At 47.4% G+C, this 22,092-nt stretch overlaps 1 protein-coding gene across 4 annotated transcripts in view; it reads right to left on the reverse strand.

The window, feature by feature from the left end:
* csmd3b (CUB and Sushi multiple domains 3b) overlaps positions 1–22,092 on the reverse strand; it is a 363,440-nt gene that overhangs the window by 97,097 nt on the left and 244,251 nt on the right. For all 4 annotated transcript variants that reach the window (XM_031585978.2, XM_031585977.2, XM_042710744.1 and 1 more), the window contains 6 exons: positions 21,741–21,943; positions 21,069–21,260; positions 19,969–20,107; positions 15,667–15,854; positions 15,014–15,208; positions 14,210–14,326 (listed from right to left, as the gene is read on the reverse strand). In XM_031585978.2, the coding sequence (XP_031441838.1) occupies positions 14,210–14,326; positions 15,014–15,208; positions 15,667–15,854; positions 19,969–20,107; positions 21,069–21,260; positions 21,741–21,943 (1,034 nt within the window). The remainder of the gene's footprint in view (positions 1–14,209; positions 14,327–15,013; positions 15,209–15,666; positions 15,855–19,968; positions 20,108–21,068; positions 21,261–21,740; positions 21,944–22,092) is intronic.

The following is a 22,092-nucleotide window of genomic DNA, read 5'->3' on the forward strand; positions in this document are numbered from 1 at the left end:
GTGGGTTAATGGAAGATATGATTGGCAAATGTGAACGATACGTAAGGGCTGACTGCTAAGCTGCCATGAGATAAACGGCAAAATAAAAACATCGTGCTCACAGGACAGGAGTCTCTCAAACCCCTTTAAACTCTGAGAGTGGCATGCAAATTACCTAGATCACCGTATAAACTTCTAGAACAAACTACACTACATTACATTACAAAACGGAATTCTTCTCAATCCTTACTATCTGCGGACAAACATCTAAGTGAATTAGCGTGCATAGGCTGTAAGTGAATGTGGTTTTTAAATATATAGTGTAAGCTTTACCATTACTATCCTCTTTACGCTACTGTGCCATTTTAAAGAGCCCAGAAGCAGCAGGCTCTGAGCACAACATATGCAGTCGCCATGGAAATAAGGAGAAATGAGAAGTGGAATATTGATTGGGTCCACTGAAGATGTACGACATTCATGGGAGGTCGTGCACGTAAAGCGACCCCGAAAGCAGATGAACAGTCCCACAGCCTCGTGCAAACGGAGCTTCTCTACAACACAGGTCTGGTCTATGTGTGGCCCCTGAGAAAAAACACACCTGTCTCCTGGCATCCCACCTGGGGCCAAAATCTCAGCAGATTTGGACTAGCATCTCTCTCTCTCTCCCTCGTTTTCTTTGTGAGATTGAAGTGTGAGAGTGCGGTAAGACGGTCTGTTTGTTTACCCCTAACTCTCCCTCTCTCTCTCCCTCTCCCTCTCTCTCTCTCTCCCTCCCTCTCTCTCTCTCTCTCTCTCTCTCTCTCTCTCTCTCTCTCTCCGCAATGGTTAATATCTCCAGAAGCCAAACACTAAGCGAGAGTGAACCTGTCACATGATAAGGGGCTGATGTCAGGCCCACGCACGCTAGATAGGCAGAGCACACAGCACACAGGGAAGGGTGGCATCCTTCAACAGCTTTAAAGAACATACCGAGAGAGATAGCGAAAGTGAGAAAGTGAGAGCAAGAAGGGGGAGGGGGAGATGGAGAGAGAGAGAGAGAGAGAAGAGAGAGAAGAGGAAGACAGAGGGACTGAGTTGGAGAGATAGCGTGACAGAGTGAAAGAATATGAAAGAACAGTGAGAGAGACTGACAGACTGAGAGAGAAGGGGAGTGACAGAGTGAAAGAACACAAGATAAAAAGAGGTAAGAGAGATTGACAGTGCAGGAGGAGAGAACAGGCAACCATAAACTAAATTATAGAAGGAGAGAGAGACAAAATCCAAAAGACTACTCTACAACAGCCATGTTCTGTTCCCATATTATGAGGTTATGACATTTTTAGATGACCCCCGCAGGAATACAAATAAATTAAAGAGGAATGTGTGAGTATGTATGAGTGAAACCATGGCAGATTAGATATAGTGTGTTTTTTCCTACTTTAAGTTAATAGTCTTTTTCACTCGCACCCTAAATCGCCTTTATTTTGGAAGTAGAGCGCGCCTATCCTTACAAAAAGATTAGATACAGTGCCATCACAAATGTCTATCTTTTTATACAATTTATATTTATTGTAATAACCTTTGTGAAATGTAGGTTGGATGTGAGAACCATTGCTTGTCTGTAATCACCACTAGAGTGTCAGAGAGAGAGAGGAATAGAGCTCTGATAGCTCAACTGTCACGTTCCTCCTTTAATACTGTTGCTGTGTTGACACCTCCGGTGAAGCCACAATGTCCTCGTTGAGCCGTTTCTATGGAAATGGCCTCGGCTCCGGCTTCGTGGTGCACACAGGTGTGACCGGCTGGTTACTGAAATCTGCTGGGCACACGGCGCGGGGAATTGAGCCTCCAGTAGACATGAGCCAGGCTCACACACTCACACACTCACACACACACACTGGGGAATGTCCAGGCACAACTCTCATTTGATCTCCTCCCCAGAGAGTCAGCGGATCCAGGCCTCATCGCTTTGTACTCTCGCTGGAGCGTGAACACGTAGTGCCCTCGGGAGGGGCTGGAGCTGGAGCGGGCACACAGGGGTGAGGATCTCGCTTGGGTCAAGACCTGTGCCTTCTGGGTATCCAGGGCTACGGGGGTGAGATTCCACACCTTACCCCCCCCACCACAGGGGCTTTCCACAGACGGGGTCCGGACCCAGCAGGGTATGCCTGGACATTTGCCTACCACATCCACACAGCAATCCCCTACCTCTCTTTGCATTGTTTTTTTTTTTCTTCTCTTTTTTAATTCTTTTTTGCTAAGGGGCTCGTTGAATTCTCAGCCCCAGAGGAAAGGAGAAAGAAGTGAAATGAAGAGAGAGAGAGAGAGAGTGTGTGAGAGAGAGAGAGACGTTTTAATGTGTGCACCTGACACACTCTCTCTCTGAGCTATGAGTCAGAGTGCCAAATGGAAAACAGCCATCTCTGTCCATTTCCCTCTCTGCCAATATAATGGCTGTCCTAATTACTGGTCTCAGGGAGGCTCTCGCTTATCTACTGCAAAGAGGACGCCGCATAGAAGAGGAGGAAAAATAACAACACTGAACAGAAAACAAACAACCACTTCGATACCTACTCCAAAAATAAGTAACTATTCAATTTCTTTTCTCCAAAGATAATAGGAACATACGCTCGGGTCAAAGGCCAGAGAAATACAGTATAGCATCTGCTCAAGGTTTTTTTTTTCCAAATGGAGCCAATACGTGTGGTTAACCTGCAGTGACATTGACTGTTTCTGTTTTGCACCATTATATCTTCAGCAATTAGTGGTCATCAAACAGAGCAAACGACAAGAAACATCGTAAAATCCTCTCCTCTCCATCCAGCCCTGGCGGAATCTGACATTTGCCTCGTGTGCGCTTGCAGATTTCACACTACAGGAAGCATCCACAAAGATAATTCCACATGTTCAGTTGTGTAACTGACACGGTCTTAAGGCCACAGGTCTCTATTGAGGTTTTAATAATTAATGGTTACATCTCCGCCATATGTCACATGTGGTTCCCTCCAGGCATAAATCACATCTTGTCATATATCGCCAGGGTGCCATGGTCCAGCAGTTATGAGCGCCGAGGAAATGTCATTTTTTGTTTATATTACGTGCCATGCCAGTTCAGATTGTGTGTGTGTGTGTGTGTGTCTGTGTGTGTGTGTGTGTGTGTGTGTGTGTGTGTGTGTGTGTGTGTGTGTGTGTGTGTGTGTGTGTGTGAGAGAAATGAGTGCTCTGCTCTCACCACATGGTGGGGACAGAGGAATCGAGTCAGCATGGATGAAGAGGGAAGGAAGGGAGAGAGGGATGGAGAGAGACAGAGGCAGAGAGAAAGAGAAAGAGAGAGGGAGCGATAAGGAGAATACATGATCAAGACGAAGAGTGAAGGACATGTATGTGCCCTGAAGAGAGTGACATCCAGCTCTGTGTACACGTATGAAGGGTTGGGACACTGGAGGATGAAACATAGGGATAGAGAAACCGAAAGAGAAGAAAGAGGGAGTGAGAGAGAGAGAGAGAGAGAGAGAGAGAGAAAGAGAGAGAGAGGGAGTGAAAGAGAGAGAGAGAGAGAGAGAGAGAAAGAGAGAGAGAAAGAGAGAGAGTGAAAGGAGAGAGAGAGAGAGAGAGAGACCAAAAGTGAGATGCAGAGATGTGCTAACATGAAACAGAGAATGAACAGTGGGAGGGAATGGGCCAGGGAGATAGGGAGCCAAAGCAGGACGGACACAGAGAAGTGGTCATCAGAGAAAGAAAGGAGAATGAAAGAGAGAGAGCAAAAAAAGACTGATGTAAAATAAGAGGCAGAAAGAGAGAGAGAGAGCGAGAGAGAGAGAGAGTGTGTGTGTGTGTGTGTGTGTGTGTGTGTGTGTGTAGCAGCCTGCATATAAGCGTAGTCATGATTTGTGTGTTGCACAGTGATGGGAGAGGAGAGTACTACACAGGGACCAGGGTGTGTGTTGCACAGTGATGAGAGAGGAGAGTACTGCACAGGGAACAGGGTGTGTGTTGCACAGTGATGAGAGAGGAGAGTACTGCACAGGGAACAGGGTGTGTGTTGCACAGTGATGGGAGAGGAGAGTACTGCACAGGGACCAGTGTGTGTGTGTGTGTGTGTGTGTGTGTGTGTGTGTGTGTGTGTGTGTGTGTGTGTGTGTGTGTGTGTGTGTGTGTGTGTGTGTGTGTGTGAGAGAAATGAGTGCTCTGCTCTCACCACATGGTGGGGACAGAGGAATCGAGTCAGCATGGATGAAGAGGGAAGGAAGGGAGAGAGGGATGGAGAGAGACAGAGGCAGAGAGAAAGAGAAAGAGAGAGGGAGCGATAAGGAGAATACATGATCAAGACGAAGAGTGAAGGACATGTATGTGCCCTGAAGAGAGTGACATCCAGCTCTGTGTACACGTATGAAGGGTTGGGACACTGGAGGATGAAACATAGGGATAGAGAAACCGAAAGAGAAGAAAGAGGGAGTGAGAGAGAGAGAGAGAGAGAGAGAGAGAGAGAGAGAAAGAGAGAGAGAGGGAGTGAAAGAAAGAGAGGGAGTGAAAGAGAGAGAGAAAGAGAGAGAGAAAGAGAGAGAGTGAAAGAGAGAGAGAGAGAGAGACCAAAAGTGAGATGCAGAGATGTGCTAACATGAAACAGAGAATGAACAGTGGGAGGGAATGGGCCAGGAAGATAGGGAGCCAAAGCAGGACGGACACAGAGAAGTGGTCATCAGAGAAAGAAAGGAGAATGAAAGAGAGAGAGCAAAAAAAAGACTGATGTAAAATAAGAGGCAGAAAGAGAGAGAGAGAGAGCGGAGAGAGAGAGAGAGAGTGTGTGTGTGTGTGTGTGTGTGTGTGTGTGTGTGTGTGTGTGTGTGTAGCAGCCTGCATATAAGCGTAGTCATGATTTGTGTGTTGCACAGTGATGGGAGAGGAGAGTACTACACAGGGACCAGGGTGTGTGTAGCACAGTGATGAGAGAGGAGAGTACTGCACAGGGAACAGGGTGTTTGTAGCACAGTGATGGGAGAGGAGAGTACTGCACAGGGAACAGGGTGTGTGTTGCACAGGGACCAGGGTGTGTGTTGCACAGTGATGGGAGAGGAGAGTACTACACAGGGACCAGGGTGTGTGTAGCACAGTGATGGGAGAGGGGGGTACTGCACAGGGACCAGGGTGTGTGTAGCACAGTGATGAGAGAGGAGAGTACTGCACAGGGAACAGGGTGTGTGTTGCACAGGGACCAGGGTGTGTGTAGCACAGTGATGGGAGAGGAGAGTACTGCACAGGGACCAGGGTGTGTGTTGCACAGTGATGAGAGAGGAGAGTACTGCACAGGGACCAGGGTGTGTGTAGCACAGTGATGGGAGAGGAGAGTACTGCACAGGGAACAGGGTGTGTGTTGCACAGGGACCAGGGTGTGTGTAGCACAGTGATGGGAGAGGAGAGTACTGCACAGGGACCAGGGTGTGTGTAGCACAGTGATGGGAGAGGGGGGTACTGCACAGGGACCAGGGCGACTGACTGTTTGAGGAGTCTCTGGTTCTGCCCGCCCTCATCCTCTCATTACCATTCAGCCCATCTGTGGGATTTGGAAAAGTACAGCTAAACCCATCACTCCCACCCCTTGTGTTAGTCTACTGTCCAGGGGGTTCCTTCTCTCTCTCTCTCTCTCTCTCTCTCTCTCTCTCTCTCTCTCTCTCTCTCTCTCTCTCTGAGTCAAGTGCTCTGCAACGGACGGCGTGTCAACAGCTCTTCACCTTCCCTTTTTCGTAGAGAAGAGCTCCAACTGGCGCCCTTGTTGCCTCTCCCGTCGGTGGGAGATCACGATCCTCTTGTTCCCTGCAGCTCTGCAAACACGCCCGTCCACACACGCACGCACGCGCACACACACACACACACACACACACACACACACACACACATGCACACGCACACGCTCGCACACGCACACACACACACACTCTCCTCACCCGTATCCTCCCTCTCATCCCAGCTAAGCCGTACGACTGAACACTGTCCTAACCAACCCAAGGACAAAACACTCATCCGGCCCTGTTTTGGTCATGTAAGCATCTTGACTTATGGTGAGTGCTCCACTCTGTGTGTTCCAGCCGCTCTGTTGTCATTTAGGGTGCCAGTCGACTCCATGGATGAGAGGGAATGCAGTTAGGGTGTAATGGCGTGTTGGAATGTGGGCACAGGCCTGCAGGTTTGTGATTTAACAGTGTGCTGGTTGGAGGGCATGATTGAATTGTTTTGCCTTGTAAAGCGAGTAGAACACATCACAACCTTTAGACTTTTGTGCTGCGAGGTCTGACCTTTGAACTGGCTTTAACCTGGGCTGACTATTCAAATGGCATACGACAAAATGCAAACATAAAACAATAAAACCGGCATGCTCAAATAAGAACAACGGCAATTCCTATGTCGGTCTGACTGTCGGTCTAGATCCCTGCTCTTGGTAGCTCACACTCTTTAGGAAACTGCAGTGAAGTGCACAGCTATTCAAATCAAATCAAATCGTTTCTCTATTCATTCTTTGATTGCAGCTGTAACTAGAATCTTTGCCGTGGGGTAAATCACTTTGAGGTCTTCTGGTTGACTAGAACCCGACTAGGCAGAAAAGACCCTGAGCTAAGCTTGACAAATATGAGCTCTGTCCGTGTCTGTCTGTGTTCGTGTGTGTGCGTGTGTGTGTGTGTGTGTGTGTGTGTGTGTGTGCGCTCTTGCTCTCTTATTCTAGCCTTGGGTTGATGTTGGCGTTGATGTGAAACTTGACCTGGAGCTCGCCATGCAGTGCCCCCTGTGTCCCTCCTGCTCATGTGAGCCGGCGGAGGAGGAGGAGGAGGAGGAGGAGGAGGAAGAGGAAGACAGACCTTGGCTAAACAGGGCTGCGTGCTCTCAAAGACTCAGCCGACCTTGGGCATCATGTGGGTGAAGCATGCTGGTTACTTCCTGAAGGTCAGAGGTGACTACTAAAGCCAGAGCAGGCTACAAATATAGAACTCCCTGCCTTACTGCAATAGCCACAAGCTATCTTCCCCTCTGTGCAAAACCCATTTCCAAGCATTTATGCCAACCAAGACGAAGAGGCGTGCGGAAGCGAACACATCATCCAGCCCTGCCATGTTTACATTCTTACTGTAAACAATAGCAAAAGGGACACTGGCATAAGAGGCCAGGCAGTCACGCTAAACAGCAGCAATTGACCTGGCATGTTGTGAAAGGGAGGCTCAAGAGGGTATTCGGGAGACATTTTTTCTCTTGAGTCGGATGACAATGTGGGTTTGACGCCGCGGATCGCAGCTCAACCTGCCAAGCTTGGCACTAGCGACGGATGAAGGTCTGTCTTTAGGAGAGAGAGACACGAGGAGGCCTGTCAGGACTGTACATGTCAGGAGATGGACAGATCTAGAGAAGAAAAAAAACCTGTGAGAATCACTCCCACAGATCATTTTTCATTTTCCCTCCGTCTGCCGCACTTCGTGACTCCTTTGGCTTTGTCGGAAAAGTTCGTTCCTGTTTTTTTTTTTTTTTTACCTCAGGGCGGGTGAGTGTCATTTCCATGGTTACCGCAAGGCTAGAGCAAAAGACCAGACGCGCACTGTATCCTCACCCTCAACCCCTTTGCCTGGCAAGAATACGCTGGGAATCAATAAATGTTCATTAAAAACTCCCTCCCCGTCGATGATAGGCTATGGCTGGAATAATGCATAACAAATAAGCCTGGGTAATGCAAATCTCTATCCTCTGGGCCTGCTGTCTGGTTGGGGCCACAGAGGTAATACATCGAGCTCACTAGGACAGGGCCCCAAGAGGAGGAGTGGGAGGAAGGACTCGGGGCTGAGTGACTACAGTCCCAGGCCAAAATGCCTCATCATATCTTTTGCACACAGTACTGAGAGGCTAGGCTCTAATCACTGAGATTTATTCCTACGTGACAACACAGAGGACAAAGGAACACTCTGCGCTCCACGCTACATGCTACACACAGTCAAAGCATTCAGACGTTCGACAAAGCGTTAGAAGAGGACATAAAAAATAAGTGGGACTGACGGAAGCATGCTGTGGTGAGAGAGAAGAGCTGTCAGATGTGCATATGAAGGTGCTTTGATGAAAAAAATACACTTTTGTGTCATGTGTGACCATAAATGGATGTTCATATGTCTCCCCTGTGCATGCAAAAGATTGGCATTAGAGGTGCGATAAAACAATGCTACACAATGATGGCACCCTGCGGTCTCATCGTATCTAAGACGCATGGTCTCCAAACAGGCTTAAAAGGTGTAGAAAAAGGCACTCATCTTTGTGTGACACTGGCGGCTTCACTAATGAAAACCCACTGACATTTAAAAGCCCGAGGTAATGGATCCTTGGGCAGAAACTTTTCCAGCAAACAACAGCCCCGACTGACTGCTGCTGATAAACAGATGGAGATTACATACAGTACGTTTAAAGTAATGAATTAAGCAATCAATGTCCGGGGCTTGATTAAATGTTCAACGTGGCCCTTGCGAACAGCGAGGAACTGCAACAGCTAATTAACACACCAGAGCAGCAAAACAACAACAAAAGATTGTGGAGTGGGTGGGGATAGCTGGTTCTGTACGTGACTTTTAACACATCACACACACACACCTCTTTGTGAAATGCTCAAGAGTGTTTTAGCACAATGATGTTTATTGTTTTAGAGCTTGCAAAGTTGGCTTTTGCACATATGTGCTTGGCACAGTGAAAAACACCCAGGGCCTCCAGCAAAGTGAGAAAGCGCACACACTCTCGTACACACACACCCACATGCGCATACTGTATACAAACAGCTTGAGTATTTGCAATTTACTGTCTGAGTGTAGATTTTGTGCAATATTGAACAGTCAGAGGTAATTAAACTTGTCCGGGTTTTTTTCCTTTCCACAGAGGCATGCCCTTTTTTTTTTTTCTTCACTCCAAGTTTTTTGGACTCCATGCACTCTCGGAGTGTGCCCCAGGCCAAGGAGTAGAAAGTGTGTGTGTGTGTGTGTGGGGGGGGGGGGGGGGGGGGGGGGGGGTTGGATGGATGTGGGGTGCGTGTTGAGGAGGGGGTGGTGGTGCCGGTGGTGGTGGTGGGGTGTACTGAATAATTCATCTCCTCGACCAAACCTGTCATTGTCTGAAATATTGCTGCCATCATTCTTTGTGACAGAATAATGAAACATTAAAAAACGGCTGCAGAGCAGTGCATTTTTGAACAGCGTCTCCAGATCCCGGGGAAATGAATGTATGAATGGCGTGTGGGAGACAGCCGGAGAAAGAGAGCATGTGTGTGTGGGTGGTGGTGGGGGTGGGCGGGGTCTACCTGGTAGGCAGAGAAAGTGCTGTTCCCAGTCGTGGGAGGGAAAGGGGTGGGGTGGGGTAGAGAGGGGCTGAGGGATTGGGGCAGATTTGTACTGACTTTGGTAGCAGTGAGTGGCTCCGCTCCTGTGTGTGACTACTGTACGTGTCAGTGCTTGGTTGTGCTCGCCGACTGAGATCTCAATCCCAGAATCACTGAGATCTCAATCCCAGGTCTCGCTGCTCTCACTCAACGGGGGGGTGGCAGCCACTGCTATCCTGGCACGAGATCCTGTGCTGTGGATAGATGGGCATTTCAGTGGCATCAGCTGTCCCATCACAACCGCTAGCTGTAGTGTGAGTCTAGCTCAAATCGACTCAAATCGAGTCTAGCTCAAATCGACTCCACAAATTCTGCATGATAACTTGGACCTCTCGTACCTGAATTAAAATGGCCTAAAACAACCTTTCTTAAAATCTACATGCTGATGCATTACTATGACCTCTCTTGGCAATGCTACATTAAAAAAAAAAAACTTGGGAGTGAGAGAATCTTAAATGAATATGGTATACTTATAAACTCAGAACGAGGTCTTATAAGTGAAGGGTAACGTCAGAGCAGGATTCCACATGGCATGCTAAAGATGTCTAATCGAGCCTGGTTGGTGAGGGAAAAACAAACACACCGCTTGCAAATAGGAAGCTATTATGTGTCGATGTCATATTCATCAGTGAACCATTCCTCAATTAATGCTTCTTGCTTTTCACTTTCCAAACTTTACAGGTTAAATACTGCTGATTGATGTAGTAACTTGTCTTGCTCTACACACGTTTTAACATTCTTATTGGAAATCTTCCTAAAGTCACTCACAAAAAAAACCCACGTAATTTTCTAATGAATATTTAACACAAATAAGCTACAACTGTACAAAATGTCAACCACCAAAAGTGCTCAGGGAAATTTTAACGGCGTACATGCTTTTCAGGACATTATCCAACGATTGCAGCCGCTGGAATAGACATGGCAGAACGACGGCAAAGTTCAACTGTCAGGAAATAGTGAGTGCAACATAAATAAGTGAATTCCAGACTAAATAAATAAACCTGCCAATGACTGGCAGATTAGAGCTACGCTGGGTTTTGGCCAAGGCGGTTTTCACTTTTTATGAAAGTGCTTGTCTGATGAAATAGTAAATTACTTTCATAGGAAAGCATGGGGTTTGTAGTCCTATGAAGTGTCATGGCAGAATCCCCCCTCATGGTCCCTATTGAAGGTTTTACACTATCTGCAGCCTAAATAGCTGATCCTAAGTTACCTGAGATGCTTCAACCACCGAACGACAGTGCGTATTTAGCTAAGTGTTGGTGCTTGACTTGTTTCGCAGAAATATTAATAACTTCCTAAAAAAAAAAAGCAACAACTTCTTGCAAGGGCCTTAAAAGTCATAATGCATGGCTATATCTAAATGTACAATAAAATAAGGATTTCGGTTTAACAAATTTGAAATAGAAAGCGCACCAGACAGATGGATTAGAAAATGGATTTCCGATATCCTGAGGTGGTCGGCACCGGGAGCAAAATGTAAAATGTATTCCTTTTAGTTTGGGGAGTAGACCGGTTGCTGCCAAGGCTTTGTTCCATGAGACACTTTAAGCTCTTAATCACAGCTTGGAAATGCAGACTGTGCAATAGCAGGTTCAGGTGTATGGTAATGCGTGAGCTTTTCCCAGTGCACTCTCTCTCACACACACACACACACACACACACACACACACACACACACACACACACACACACACACACGCACACACACACGCACACACACACAGATAGCACATAGTGTAAGAACAGTGAGAACATCCTGGCACGAGACAGAGTAAGAAGCCCGATTACCTGCAACCACTCCATCACTCCATCCTTATGCATAAGGTTCACCGTGTATCTGTGCGCTCTTGAATGAGTTTAGAATCGAGAGCGCATACCAACTTCTCTCTCTCTCTCTCTCTCTCTCTCTCTCTCTCTCTCTCTCTCTCTGTGTTTCATTGGTTTGAGTTTGAAAACCCATCATCCCATTTTGGGTATGGCTTTGGCAGTATACTAAGTGTGCGTGCGTGTGTGTGAGTGTGTGTGTGTTAGTGTGAGTGTGTGTGTGTGTGAGTGTGTGTGTGTGTGTGTGTGTGTGTGGGTGCGTGTGAGTGTGTTTGTGTTTGTGTGTGTGCGTGTGAGTGTGTGCGTGTGCGTGTGCGTGTGCGTGTGAGTGTGTGTGTGTGTGCATGTGTGAGTGTGTGTGTGTATGTGTGTGTTTGTGCGTACAGCAGCTGTCTGTATGTGTGTGGGCACGCTGTCTGTGGGAAGACAGGGAGCGCTACTAATACTGATATTGTCTGGGGTCAAAGAAAGCTAATGGCAGAAAATGTAGCAGCCCAAAGCCAGCTAATATTATTGTTAATGTTTATATCCATGAAACCTATTACCTGTGATGGAAATTCGATGAAATTACTGAACCGTGGCTCCCCTTCAGTTCTCTACCACATAGTGCTCTTTCAAATCTATTTTTGTCAGTATTGATCCCACACCGATACATGTTTGCTCCCCAAGGAAGAAATGAGCCTCTACAGTAGTATGGATGCTTTACGTCTGCCACAAGCGACATCCAAGTATTCTATCATGTTTTATTTGATTAGACAGCCATTAAAGGAAAAAAAACGATTTTCAGGAAAATACACCTATCCTTACTTTATCATATCTCAGTGTGATTCCTGCCTCATATACTTGAGTGACTCATACTTTACTACTGTGCAATTAGTGTGATGTGATTAACTGATTGACTAATTGCTGAAAGAGACTTAACTAAGCTTGATGTCGGGAGAGACACAGTAAGTCCCACTCTTTCCGTGAGTTTTCAGGCTCTTCTTTCGGGAGAGGTGGCTAAAGACTGGCTAATACCCAACAGTAGTCCCTGAGAAGATGGTTAAGCTGCCAAAGCAAGCCATGGCACTGCAATGCTGAATGAGTTCTTCATGGGAGAATTGGGTTGGGTAAGCTATGCGGTGGGTAAGGGGTAGGTGGGTGTGTGTGTGTGTGGGGGGGGGGGGGGGGGGGATTGCCCCCACCCTCCTGCCCCTACTCCCCTAAATCCCCTTTGAGCGAATAGTTATCAAAACAGCCTGACTTTCCTTGTCAGGGCTTTAGAGAGCAAGTGCCGCCCCCTTTTTAATGGGATATCTCAGGGTCTCGACGCGCGGCTAACTGTACATTGGGAAGAGTGACAGGACTGTGTCGCGGGGATAGAGTTTGGGATCAGCGCTGGATACGTAATCCCATCACTCAATGCTCTCCATTAGCCTTACTGTCTGGACACGGAGGAGGAGGAGGAGGAGGAGGAGGAGGAGGATGAAAGGAGAGAAGGAACAAACGCCCGAGTCAGTTACAAAGCTCGATGATACTACCCTGAGGTGTGACGATGGAGGTCCCTGCTGAATCACTGTGGTGGGACACATCTTTGGCTGAAACACAGACCTACTCATGACTGTTTCTCGAAAGCGTAGTAGCTACGTCGAGCGGCAAATCTCCACTTCCATTGTTCATACCACGAATTAATACACACAAAAAAGCCCTGTATCAGAAGGTGGTGCACAAATTAAGATAGAGCACGGACAATAGTATAGTCAATCCAATCTGATGCAAGAGAGTCTGCACACTGCCACTCCCAATAACACTTTATCAAGTGAACTGTTTTATTACCTTCAAATTGAGAATGTCTGCTCCGTCTCACTGACCTTTTCTTGGTCATGCATCTGCATTCACTGTTTGTTTCAGACATGGGTGGCCCATGCTAGCGCTCGCAAGTGTCTTAATCAAACCCATTTTCCCAGGTCTTCCAACCCCTTGGATGGTTAGCGGTGACATTTGGGAGGGAATATGATAAAAACTATTTGTTGCCCTAAATTATTGCTGCACCTAACCTAAGGGCTTTTCTGCACTCAGAGGTTTTCAAGTTTCCAAGTGCGAGGTGAGGAAAAACCAAAAAAAAAAATCCCCAGCTTGTTGCTAAGTTACAAGTGAGCACTTCATTTCTTTCCGGCTCTAAATCCTCAGGCAAGAATTAATGCTTCAGGAGAGAGGGTACGCCACTGAAGTCTTTACCTTGGTCACTAGCGGGCAGGCCTCTGTGAACGGAGGGGCGCGGGGGGTACAGATGACCTAGGCCGGGTCTGTAATTAAACAGTGTGTTGGAGAGGAGAGCTTTTTTGCCGTGCGCAAATGAAACATGCTTTGTTTGTGCATTTTCATGAGCAAATGGCCAGTCAGCGATATGTGTACACGGGGGAGGGGTGGGGGGCTGGTCTCCAGGTGTCCCTGTTCCCTTGGGGTCTTGTTTGTGGGATTTAGGAATATTAACACAATACTCAAATTGGATTTAGAGAGCCGTTCTCACACTGCACCCGCACACAGCGCACCGATCCTGTTCAACAAAGAATAAACTAGCCGTGCAAAATCGATAGGAGAACAAAAGGAACCCAGCCACCGTAACAGAAACAGGACAGATCTTTGGTTATTTCACAAAAATAAATGAAGGTATGTCTAGTTAGATCAGATTGTCTGGCGTCATCATATAAATATTTCTAATGCCTATAAATTGTACTTATCAGACTAATCACTTCCTTTCTAACATCAAAGGTGGTGAGATGGTGAATTGCATTCACAATTTTATTTTAGTTTGATGTTTTTAAACATCATACATCACCATGCATATGGATATAACTGTGAAATGTAATATTTGACAGTGGAACATAATGTAATTGCATCTTCTGAGGTGCTGAACATGCTTACATCCCATTTACTGATTGTAGCAATAGTAATGGCATCTAGCTATCTACAGTTTATCGTTTGACAACATGTTGCAAAATCGCTTGGTGAAAGATGCACCTACTGGGAAATGTAGGCGTCAGAAACCAAAGTACTTACCAAACTCCCTCGGCACAGAAATGGCGTACACACAGCTATGGCCTGACGTGTAGTTCCGGGGAAAGTTTGGTGACAGGACGGTGCCCTCGTTACCAGTGGACCGGCTACCACAAGGGGCTACAGACACACAGATGCAGGGAGCAAACGTTAGGCGTGTATTAGAACTGAGAAGGTAAGATAACGAGGACAGCTTGGATACAGCAAGCAGGAACTATGGCCCAGTAGCATTCACTTATGTAGTTTCTAGCATAAAAGGATATGTTGTAGGAAACATTTATATAGAAATTAATGTTAATAAAATCATAGAACTTTTTTTTTTACAGGCAGTACGATATACCTCTCGGTTTATACAAAGAGCTGATGAAACACTGAAATTTGGAATTATAATATTTATATAGATTACATAGATCAATATTTTTAAAGATTAACTGATATGCTTCAGGATGTTGAACTAAAACTGGTTCTTAATAGTGTGTTTGAAACAGTTTAGTAAGAGACTAGAGCTAATCCATGTCAGGTCGAAAAGACCTGATGGTTAGTTTGGTAATTTACTGTGGCCATGATAGTGCTTCTGTCTGTGATCAGAGTGTGTGTGTGTGTGTGTGTGTGCTTGTGTCTGTGTCTGTGAGTGTGTGTGTGTGTGTGTGTGTGTGTGTGTGTGTGTGTGTGTGTGTGTGTGTGTGTGCTTGTGTGTGTGCTTGTGTCTGTTTCTGTGAGTGTGAGTGGCTGTGGTCGGAGTGTTTGTGTGTGTGCTTGTGTCTGTGTCTGTGAGTGTCTGTGATCGGAGTGTGTGTGTGTGTGTACCTTGGCAGCTGGGGAGCACTCTGTTCCACCCGGGCCTGCCGTCGTCGCCCATGATGCAAGTGAGGGTGGAGTAGCCCTGCAGCACGTAGCCCGCCTCGCAGTAGAACGTCACCGTGGAGCCCAGCTTGTAGTCGCTGCCCAGGCGGGTGCCGTTCATGACGTTGCCCGGGTCAAAGCAAGACTCCCGCAGCTTGGCTGGAAGAGGGGAAAAATATAATAGGGACGACACATGATTACTGTCTGATTACTCTCATAGGACTTGAGTGTGTGTGAAGTATGAGTTTTTGTGAGTGTGTCTGGCTGTGTGTGTCTGTCACTGTACTTAAGGAAGAGAGTTTGTCTCGAGTGTGTGTGTGTGTATGTCTGTGTGTGTGTGCGTGTCTGTCACTGTGCTTAAGGAAGAGAGTTCTTCGAACACCAAAAAGGGAAATCTCCATATGACTGCGCAGGGGCTTATTTTGAAAGCAGCCTTGTGCCTCAACTCCTCCGCTCGTGGTTAGTCAAAGCAGGCTTCATTTCAAGTGCTTTGATAAAAACGTGATCAATGGATTCCACGGGGTTCCGGTTGACGGCTCAGGGCCTTGACTCTGACACGGGGCGGAGCGGTTACGACACCGTGGCACGCTCTCGCCGTCGTCCCCGGCACCCCTTACCTTTGTACTCGAGGTGAAAGCCGGCGTAGCTGACGGAGCCATCACTGCGGAAGGCCAGGTACATGGTGTAGGAGCTGCTCTCGATGCGCTCGGGCAGCTTGCTGTCCTGGAAGCTGCCGATAAGCGGGCTGTTGCTGTCCGGCCCGTCGTAGATGTAGACGAAGTCGTAGTTGGGTTCGATGCTGAAGCTGGGGAACAGACGGACAGGAGACAAAAGATGGATGGAGGTCGGGGGTAAGGGGGGGGAAAGGGGGAAAGAGGATGGGGGGATCAAAGGAGTGGTGAGCATCCATATAGATCAAAGGAGCCCTCTGAATAAGCCCTGCCAGTAAGCAGGGTGAGCACTTCTGGGGAGCCACTTGAGGTCAGCTTACTCAGGAATAGCATTATACTCTACTGGACAGGAGGGAACCAAAGAGTGCATGATTGTTTACTGAGGTATAATATTGCAGGTAGGATTTAGATGGCGCTCTACAAAACCAAAAATACGGCTATTCCCTTTTTTCAGGTTATTATATGAAAACAAGAGCTGAAAACAAGAATAATTCTTTAAAAATCAGAATGAATTATTCAGTTGGGACAAGTGAACTGTGTTTAACAAAACTGCATTACGCATATATTTTATGTGAAGCCATTCTCAATCAGATAATTCTACCCGGCCACTTCGGGGATGAATTTGGATGAATTCAAAACCTCCGTGTCACACCTCCACATGGCAAGCCTTGGGGTGTCGGGGTCTGCTCAAACACTCTACCTGTGCTCTGCCTGACATCAACTATGCTTTGCTGGGCGGGATTTACAACACCATGGTACATTAAGGCATGGCCTGTTGTAAATGTATGGTGACTTTTTGCATTTTACAACAACGTCACTTCTTTTGTTTGTGATGCCATGATAGGTACTATCAGAGTTACATTCTGCTAATTCTGTCTCAGTAGCTTAACGACAAACAAGTACAGTATTTTCATCCTCATAGTTAACTTTTTGTCCCACCAAAGTCCAGACAGTGTTTGATATTGTTCCATTTTGACTCTTAGACTCTTAGACTATATATATGGATATATTGAGTGAATGTGACTTCCAGGATCCCACGAGTTGTGTACGAAATGCACCAAAAGAAGAGGGTTTTTGAGAGGCAAAAGTTTGAATGGCAGGTGACAGACTGTCAGAGTTATCCACTAGTTGCCGAATGCCAAATGTGAGGACAGATGCCAGCGTTACATGCAAATCCATGGAAGTCTCAGATCATCTCTCGCTCCCTTTTTCTCTCTGCCACACACACACACGCACACACACACACATACACACACACACATTTAGACAGACACACCTGTATGTGTGTGCATGCACACACACACACACACACACACACACACACACACACACACACACACACACACACACACACACACGCACACGCACACGCACACACACTTCCTCCTTCAGCTGGCAACTCAGTGCCAAACACTGTGGGCCCCCTGCTGCTCAGTGCTCTTCCTTATCTGCTCGGCAGGGGGACAGCACAACACACACACACACACACACACACACACACACACACACACACACACACACACACACACACACACACACACACACACACACACACACACACACACACACACACACACACACACACAAACAGACACACAATGACCTATAAATAACCCAGAGTGTAATTGCTGCACGGTATGAAAAGGATGTGGCAAGCGCTCTCTTGGAGCTGAAAATCTCCTCCACCCACCGACCCCCCTCTGTGGCCCTTTCTCACGTCTGTCACCCCCCCCTTCCTCCCCATACCCGCAAAAACACATACATAGGAACACACACACACCCAAATGCAAGCACACATACACACAAACACACTTACAAAAGTAGACATTCACACTTCGGCGCACGCACGCACGCGCACACACACACACACACACACACACACACACACACACACACACACACATACACACACACACACACACACACAGACCATCACAGTCACAATCACCAGGCCTGGTATTTGGCACTCTTTGATGCACTGTCTCCCCAAACCTCAAAGTGAGAGTGTGAAGATAAACATCCACACCTCTTCATCATCAGCGGCAGCAACAACACAGAGAACGGTGGGGTTTCACCCTTTGAGTCATTAGCATGACTTAGAGCGAGCGTGTATCAGATCTTCTGTTTTCTTTTCAATACTCGGAGGACGGGCGCTAAAGTGAGATTGCCACACTTCACTGAACTCAGATCAGACGCTAAAGGCTCACTGTAAGATAATGAAAATCCAAAACATGGAAAGTCTCTTCTACACCACATTAAAAAGGTAATTAATTTTTGATAACCAGATGAGGTGTTTTTTTCTACCCCCCTTCTGCTCTTTTGTGAAGCCTCTGGAGTTGTCACTCACAGCACAATTAGCGCGGTGGTAATTGGATCGGGGGCAAACAGATAACATATAACAATGCGCAGAGATGGGTGCCATTTAATTTTAGTGGTGTTGTCAAAAGCATGGGCTTATTCGCCATTGTTCTTCATTTCTGTTCTCACTTTGGACATATTTCATGCTCACCCCCTACCCTCTTTCTTTTTTAAGAGGAATAATGTCCGTAATGGACCGTGTAACAGAACTGTTTGGGACAAAACGGAACAAAATCATTCATTAGGAACCTTGCTTGAGGACCTGTTCTCCTGGCAGACCTCCAATGGGCTTGTTTACTGACTTTTTTTTTTCCACGAGGATGCATTCTCATTAGCAGACGAGGCACGGTCACATTTAAAGTCGTAGCACCGGATCAAAAGTCGCTGCTGGACATCTGCATGCGACACAAAAAAGAGGGGGCTCCGACATCTGGCTCTGAGCTGACGCTTATCAACTTTGATAACGAGGAATGTTTCGCTCGCAAACGCTCGAGCCGGGGCGGTTTGGATCACTCATTGTGACCACACTCCACAAGACAATTATAGACACTGAAGTTGCTTTGAAACACTTCTCCCCCGCCCCGGCACACTCAGACACCCCAACCCCTATGGAAATGTCTCAGTACAGATATGTGTGACAAGCATAATCATAGGCAGACTTAGTTTCGGGTGGGACTCGGCATCTAAGAGTCGTCGCGCTCACGGGGCCCGCCAGCCATGACGTGCCTGAAGGAAGAGGCTGAACATTTCCGAGAGTGAATATTCAGCTTCATTATCTCAAAGTCACCGCTGCAGCGGCAATGAAAGAGAGAGAGAGAGAGAGAGAGAGAGAGAGAGAGAGAGAGAGAGAGGAAGGGATGGAGAGATAGAAAGTGAAAGCTAGAGGAATTGATGGAGAGATAGAACAGAGAGGAAGGCTAACAGACAGAGAATTAGAGAAGGAAGAAGATGCATGGGAGAGAAAAAGAGAGAGAGAGACAGACACAGAGAGAGAGAGAGAGAGAGAGAGAGAGAGAGGGGTCAGGATGGAGAGATAGAAAGTGAAAGCTAGAGGAAGAGATGGAGAGATAGAACAGAGAGGAAGGCTAACAGACAGAGAATTAGAGAAGGAAGAAGGAAGGCTGGGGGAGGAGATGCACGGGAGAAAAAGAGAGAGAGAGAGAGAGAGAGAGAGGATGATTCTCAGACAAGCCCTTTCACTGCTGCTGCTGCTTCTCTGATGCACCTACAGATCACACACAGTGATTGAGATTCCACAGCCCTGTCTACTTGGCTCTGAGCCCACCGACGACTTAAAAACCTCAGCCAGCAAGCCTGCAAGCTTTTCAGGTTGGGGCGGGGAGACAATGGGAGCTTAGGTGCAGGATTCAGGTTTGAGGAATACCAGCAAATGCGGGCCCGTGCTGACAGCCGGATGGCTCACTGACTTTGACCCGCTTCTGACCTCGAGTGTGGCGGATGCCACCCACCCCCCCCCCAGCTGGCTACGTTTTCACCTCATGCAAAAGGTTAAATGAAAAATGGCCACAATTAGCGGCATTATTTGACTGTGAAACACATTCATCAAGTCTCCTTTTGTATTAATTGGTCACATCATTCATGGTCAAGACCATGGCGCCTACACCTTAAAGTGAAGCCAGCGGAGAAGAAAAAAAAGAAAAGGAGGAAAAAAAAACGAGGAGGATCAGCGACGGGTTCATTACTGACAAAATGAGCAAAGAATTCCAGCTGGGCTAATTATCTCCTTTCAACACCAACTGCATGTTAATCAAACTGTGAAAATGCTTAGCAATAGCTAATAACTTTTTATAACTCGGGTTGATGTGGAGGGACTGAGGAAAGGCCTTAGGGGTATCTGGGCCTATAATGACTGCGGAGATGATCGCTTACCTGATGAATGCCAGTGACAGGACGTAATCCGTGTTGACCGCTATCAACCAGTCGCAGTCTTTGCTGTGTGGGTACGGGTGCGGGTAGTTTGGGGACAAGATGAACCCTGAGGAGCCGGTGAGGTTACCCCCACAAGGAGCTACGGAGAAGGGAGAGCAAAGATTTGAATCAGTAACACAACGCATCGGAAGCAGAGGCCACGTCAATCTCTCTCTCTTTTTTTTAACTCGGTTTTGTCTTTCTCCTTGGTCATACTTTCCCAGCATCTGTGCAGTAGGAGCGTGGTAATGGGGAGTAATTCACAGCACCAGGGGTGGGTGGGTGGGGATTCAGGCTACCTCAATCTTCTTCGCCACATGCAGCTCGGGATTTCAAAAGAGTCAAAGAAAATAGGCTAATTTGCGAAAAAGGCACGGCAAGGCAGGGGAGAGAATGGAGAGGGAAAGAGAGGAGAAGAGAAGAGAGAAGATGAGAGGATGGAAGGAGAGGGACATGAGTGGTCGTGGTGCAGGGAGGTGGGGGCTGGGCAGGCTCATACACACACTCATACACACACACACACACAGGAACACATACACACACCCATAAACTCACACACACACACACACACGCACACACACACAATGCTTATTCCAGATGAGACCGTGCACTTCTGAAGAATTTCTGTCAAAAAGCCGCAGATCTGACAGCCACCCTCCTTAATTTGCTATTCATTAATTTCAACCACTCTAACATCAGCGGGTAGACTGTAGTCTCCTCAACACGGCTGGGTGGTTGGCTGGCTGGCTGGCTGGCTGAGGAGCCAGGCCTGATCGACTTCAGTGCTTCTCAAGGATCTTTATGCTAAATGGAAATGAGCGGGTTCCAGGCAGAGGAGGAGGAAGGAGTGGTGGGGATGGGATGGAGGGGGCTCCCAACAGTGCCAGCTTTCTGGAACACTCCGCCGACGTTGACGTGCCTTTGGGCAACTAATCCCCCAAACTCGAGCACTCTCTCGCTCCGCGTTTGACAAGCGATTATGGTGCCAACTACCAACAAAATCCCATCCCCTTCCCCTCTTCCCATCTCCTCTTTGTCCTCTGCAATGCGTGGAGGCTTACCTATGCAGACGGGCGGGCTGGGCTGCCAATAGTAGCGGTTTTCCACCTGGATGCAGGTGATCTTCATCTCCCCCTGCAGCTCGTAGCCCGGGTCGCACTGAAAGGTCACCGTGTCTCCTGGCTCCCTGCCGTCTCCGTTCCGGCTCCCGTTCATCGGAACGCCGGCATCCCTGCAGGCTGTGGCCACTGAGCCTGTCAATCAAGAGAGGGAAGAGAGAAGAAAAAAAAAAAAAAAGAATGAATGAGCAGCAATGAAAAAAAAAGACAGACAGATTGAGCCAATTAATGAGGACTGCAAAGTGGACGTGTTCATTCAAGTCCTGTCACTCAAAACCAAATCCCGCCGATGATACGAGATGCGAAGCCTTCAATCACTCAAATGGGTGGGAGAGTGGAGAAACAACAAACTTGTTTGGTAACATTTCCAGTGATACGCGCCGATCACAAAATATGACAAGAGAAACGTGGAACTAAACCTGCCAATCACCTTTTGAAAAGCGAGCGAATGAGAAGATCAGAGAAATGAGAGTAAGAGATTGAGAGCGTCTGGCAGACAAGCAGAGAGAAAGACAGACATGTAGACAAAGAGTGGGGGGAAGCAAAAAAAAAAACAGTGAGCAAGACAAACAAGTCCAGATATAGCAAGACTGAGAGGTTGTTTTCGAAACTTACTTGAGAACTCGATGGCGAAACCGGACTTGCTGATGTAGAAGTCGGTCTCAAACTGGATGGTGACCATGTTGAGGGTGCTGTGGATGCCTTCGGGCAGGAGGGAGCCGCTCACCTCCCGCAAGGACATCTCGTTCTCGGGGGCACCGTCCCAGACCTTCAGGATGTCGTGGGAGGCTTCTGTATCAAAGGCCAGGAACTGTACACTGTGGAACCAGGAGAGCAGTCAGTGCAGGGAAAGTGTTACCGGACTGGAGGTCAGTTCAGGTGGAGAAAGTTGAAAGTTGAAAGTTCACTCAAGATCTTAATGGCACCCAGTGCTAGTACTTAGTACCACCCAGAGTTAAAAGAAATA

This window comes from Clupea harengus, chromosome 19 (assembly GCF_900700415.2).
Source record: "Clupea harengus chromosome 19, Ch_v2.0.2, whole genome shotgun sequence".
Taxonomy (NCBI): Eukaryota; Metazoa; Chordata; class Actinopteri; order Clupeiformes; family Clupeidae; genus Clupea; species Clupea harengus.